The sequence below is a fragment of the Microtus ochrogaster genome, chromosome 24, assembly GCF_000317375.1.
Source record: "Microtus ochrogaster isolate Prairie Vole_2 chromosome 24, MicOch1.0, whole genome shotgun sequence".
NCBI classification, from domain to species: Eukaryota; Metazoa; Chordata; class Mammalia; order Rodentia; family Cricetidae; genus Microtus; species Microtus ochrogaster.
In genome coordinates, this window is record NC_022024.1 from 8,986,431 (window position 1) to 8,989,335 (window position 2,905).

Sequence of the window (2,905 nt, forward strand, 5' to 3'; positions counted from 1 at the left end):
TTTTTTCTTTTTTACAATTTTATTTATAACAATATCTGTGTTATTTAGTTGTAAAGGAATTCAGCAAAAATTATTAAAACGTTCACGTCCCCAAAATGGGGCTGCCCGCTTGCCCTTCCTTGGTATGCCCCAACTCTTCCTGGTCCTCAGGGGAGGGGAAGCTGGGGGAGTTTCCAAAGAATGTGTACAGCCCTAGGAGCCACAGGGGGGGCACCGGAGAGGGGAGCCTGTCTGGAAGGGGTACTGAGTATGGCCATCTCAGAGGTGCCCCTAAAATGGGAGCTGGGGTGACTTCCCTCAAGAACTACAACGACTCCATTCCTCCTACCTCACAAGGCCAAATCTTCCAGACAGGGTCAGCAGAGGACGCCACCTCCCCAGAACTAACCCCAGAGAACTGAGGGGGGAAGCTTGGACAAGGAGCCCGGACAAGTGTCTTGTACAGGCGCAAGGCTGTACCGCCAGCTTCCAGGGGTGTTTGGTAGGGAATGGAGATCAGCTCCTTCGTACCTTTGAGCCACAAGAGCCCTCCCTGCCCCCTTGAGGCAGCATGGGGTGGGTGCTGAGGAGCAGGCAGGAAGGAGGGTGGAAGAGATAATACTGTGCTTGCTTGCTCGCTCACATATAAAAAGTAATTCCTTCATTTTTACATTTGTACATCCGGCAGGGCCGGCCGGGGAAGGGCTGGCTGGGGAAGGGGGCTCATTGAAGGACGCGTCTGTCAGGGGCTTTCTGAGGACGTCCGCTGGGGCAGGGCCCTATGCCAAGGGATCCCCTATCTCGTCCTCAGGTCCCCGGCCCAGGAGTTCTCGCTTCTCGTCCGTGCTGGCCAGGGAGTGGCGGCTGCCATGGCCCCCCATGTAGAGTGTGGCATACACCGGGTTGGTGAAGTTGGTGGGCTGCAAAAATGATAGAGGGTTCAGATGGCTGGAATTTCCCAACCCCACTTCCGTGACATCGTTCAGTAAAACACCTTTGGTTGTCCTGCCCACCCCCAGTCCTTGGACCCTGAAAACCCTTTCAATGGCCTCCAGTCTACCTTGTCAGGGTCCAGGGCAAAATCGGCATCCAGTAGGCCCCCGACATCATCGGGCTCTCCGCCTTCATACATCTTGTAGGTAGGGTTCCCAATTTCCACATTCATGGCCCCGTTGGTCATCCGCTGGTGCTGGAAGCCCTTGGCCCTGGGGAGAGGCAGGAGTCAGGGAGCAGTGACGCTGGTGAGGGGCGTTATAAAATAAAAGATTCTCCAGATTCCCAGTGGCTTACCCTCGGACTCGCCGCTTGTACCAGAACACCGCTCCTGCCACCAGCAGCAGCAGCAGGAGCAGCAGGAGCGGGATCAGGATGGAGGCCATGTCTGGAGAGAGAAGTCAGAAAACTGAGCCTGAAGCCGGTGGGAAATGGGGAGTACAAGGCTCTTGCTCTAGGTCTTGGCACTCACGTCCAGGCTGCTGCTGACTGACGACCTGGTCCTCACAGCGGGGGCCCGTCAGATGGGGTGGGCACCTGCAGGCAGGGAAGCAAAGCTGAGTGGGTCGGCCTCACCTCTGCACCCACTGGAGGTGCAGGATCTAGGTGGAGCCACAGGGCCTGGAGGGCTCTCCTGCTCAGATCTGAGGGTGAGGGAGGCTCAGGCCCAACTCACTGGCACTCGGGCATCATCTTGCTGTTCATGGTACAGGAGCCGCCATTGCTACAGTGATCGACGCAGGTCAGACAACTAGGGGCTATCCGGCCATCAGTGCAGCTGCAGAAAGGAATCAAAATCTGGAGCTGGGGCTGGCAGGACAGGGGCATACAGCCGTGCCAGGGCTCGGGGTGGCAGGACAGGCGTACAGCCTTGCCAGGGCTCAGGGTGGCAGGACGGGGACATACAGTTGTGCCAGGGCTCAGGGTGGCAGGACGGGCATACAGCCGTGCCAGGGAAGAATGTGGAAGCAGGCCCCACTCACTTGCAAGTGACGTCTCCGGTCTGCTTACTGATCACGCAGGCACCTTGGAGACAACGGCTGCACTTGTCCACCTCACACTTTGTCCCCTCAAAGTAGACAGTGCAGCGACATTGTCGGGAGCCGTTGGCAGCCATCTGACACGTGCCAAAGTTCTCACAGTAGCCTGAGCACTGCCCTGTGGTTGGGAATGGAGAGAAAGTGCCCCAAGCCCACCTTCATGAGGGTCCACGATGCAGGGGTAAGGACTCTCCAGGACCTAGGGATGACTCCTACCTCCTCCTGAGCCCCTACTGCCCTGCCATGGACCCCGGGACACAAGGATGCCCCTAAGCATTCAGATAGAACATTCATCTCGCCAAATAATTCATTGTGACGCCTGGAGGTTCCCGACTCCAGGGAGGTGTGCCAACGTCGTGGGCAGCACCCACAGCCCGAGCATGGTTCATCTGCATGTGGCTTCCCTCCCCTCCTCTCAGCTTGCCCCCTTGTATTCCTGCTTCCCCCTTCTTCCCCGGGGCTGGGATGATTCACTCACGGTACTGGCAACGGTCACCCAGGAAGCCAGGTAGACATCGGCACTGGGGCTGGTTGCCCTGGTTGACGGTGCAGGTGCTGTTGTTGGCACAATAGCCTGCACACACCTGCTGGGTGCACTTGGGGCCTGTGAAGCCTGTGGGGCACCGGCACGTGGGCATGCCTGAGTAGAGAAGAATTTTGAATGGGACTGTGGTACTGGGAACCACCTGGGCCTACAACAGAGCGTGGAGGAACCCTGGGGAAGCAATGGCCAGAGGGAGTGGGTACTGGGGCAACAGAAGAAAAGAGGTGAGGTGAGACACCTGCCTGAGGATGGGAAGGACCAGTCCTGGGAGGGTTGGGGCTCGGGATGGGGAAGATCCAGTTCTGGGAAGGCTGGGGCACGGGATGGGGAAGGGCCAGTCCTGGGAGGG

General features: G+C 58.1%; 1 protein-coding gene across 1 annotated transcript in view; it reads right to left on the reverse strand.

Moving 5' to 3' along the window:
• Lrp1 (LDL receptor related protein 1) overlaps window positions 1-2,905 on the reverse strand; it is an 82,257-nt gene continuing 79,352 nt past the window's right edge. The window contains exons 83-89 of the mRNA XM_005358010.2: window positions 2,491-2,652; window positions 1,956-2,130; window positions 1,649-1,750; window positions 1,445-1,509; window positions 1,270-1,360; window positions 1,040-1,184; window positions 1-899 (exon numbers count right to left, since the gene is read on the reverse strand). Coding sequence (XP_005358067.1) covers window positions 759-899; window positions 1,040-1,184; window positions 1,270-1,360; window positions 1,445-1,509; window positions 1,649-1,750; window positions 1,956-2,130; window positions 2,491-2,652 — 881 coding nt within the window. The 3' untranslated portion in view covers window positions 1-758. The remainder of the gene's footprint in view (window positions 900-1,039; window positions 1,185-1,269; window positions 1,361-1,444; window positions 1,510-1,648; window positions 1,751-1,955; window positions 2,131-2,490; window positions 2,653-2,905) is intronic.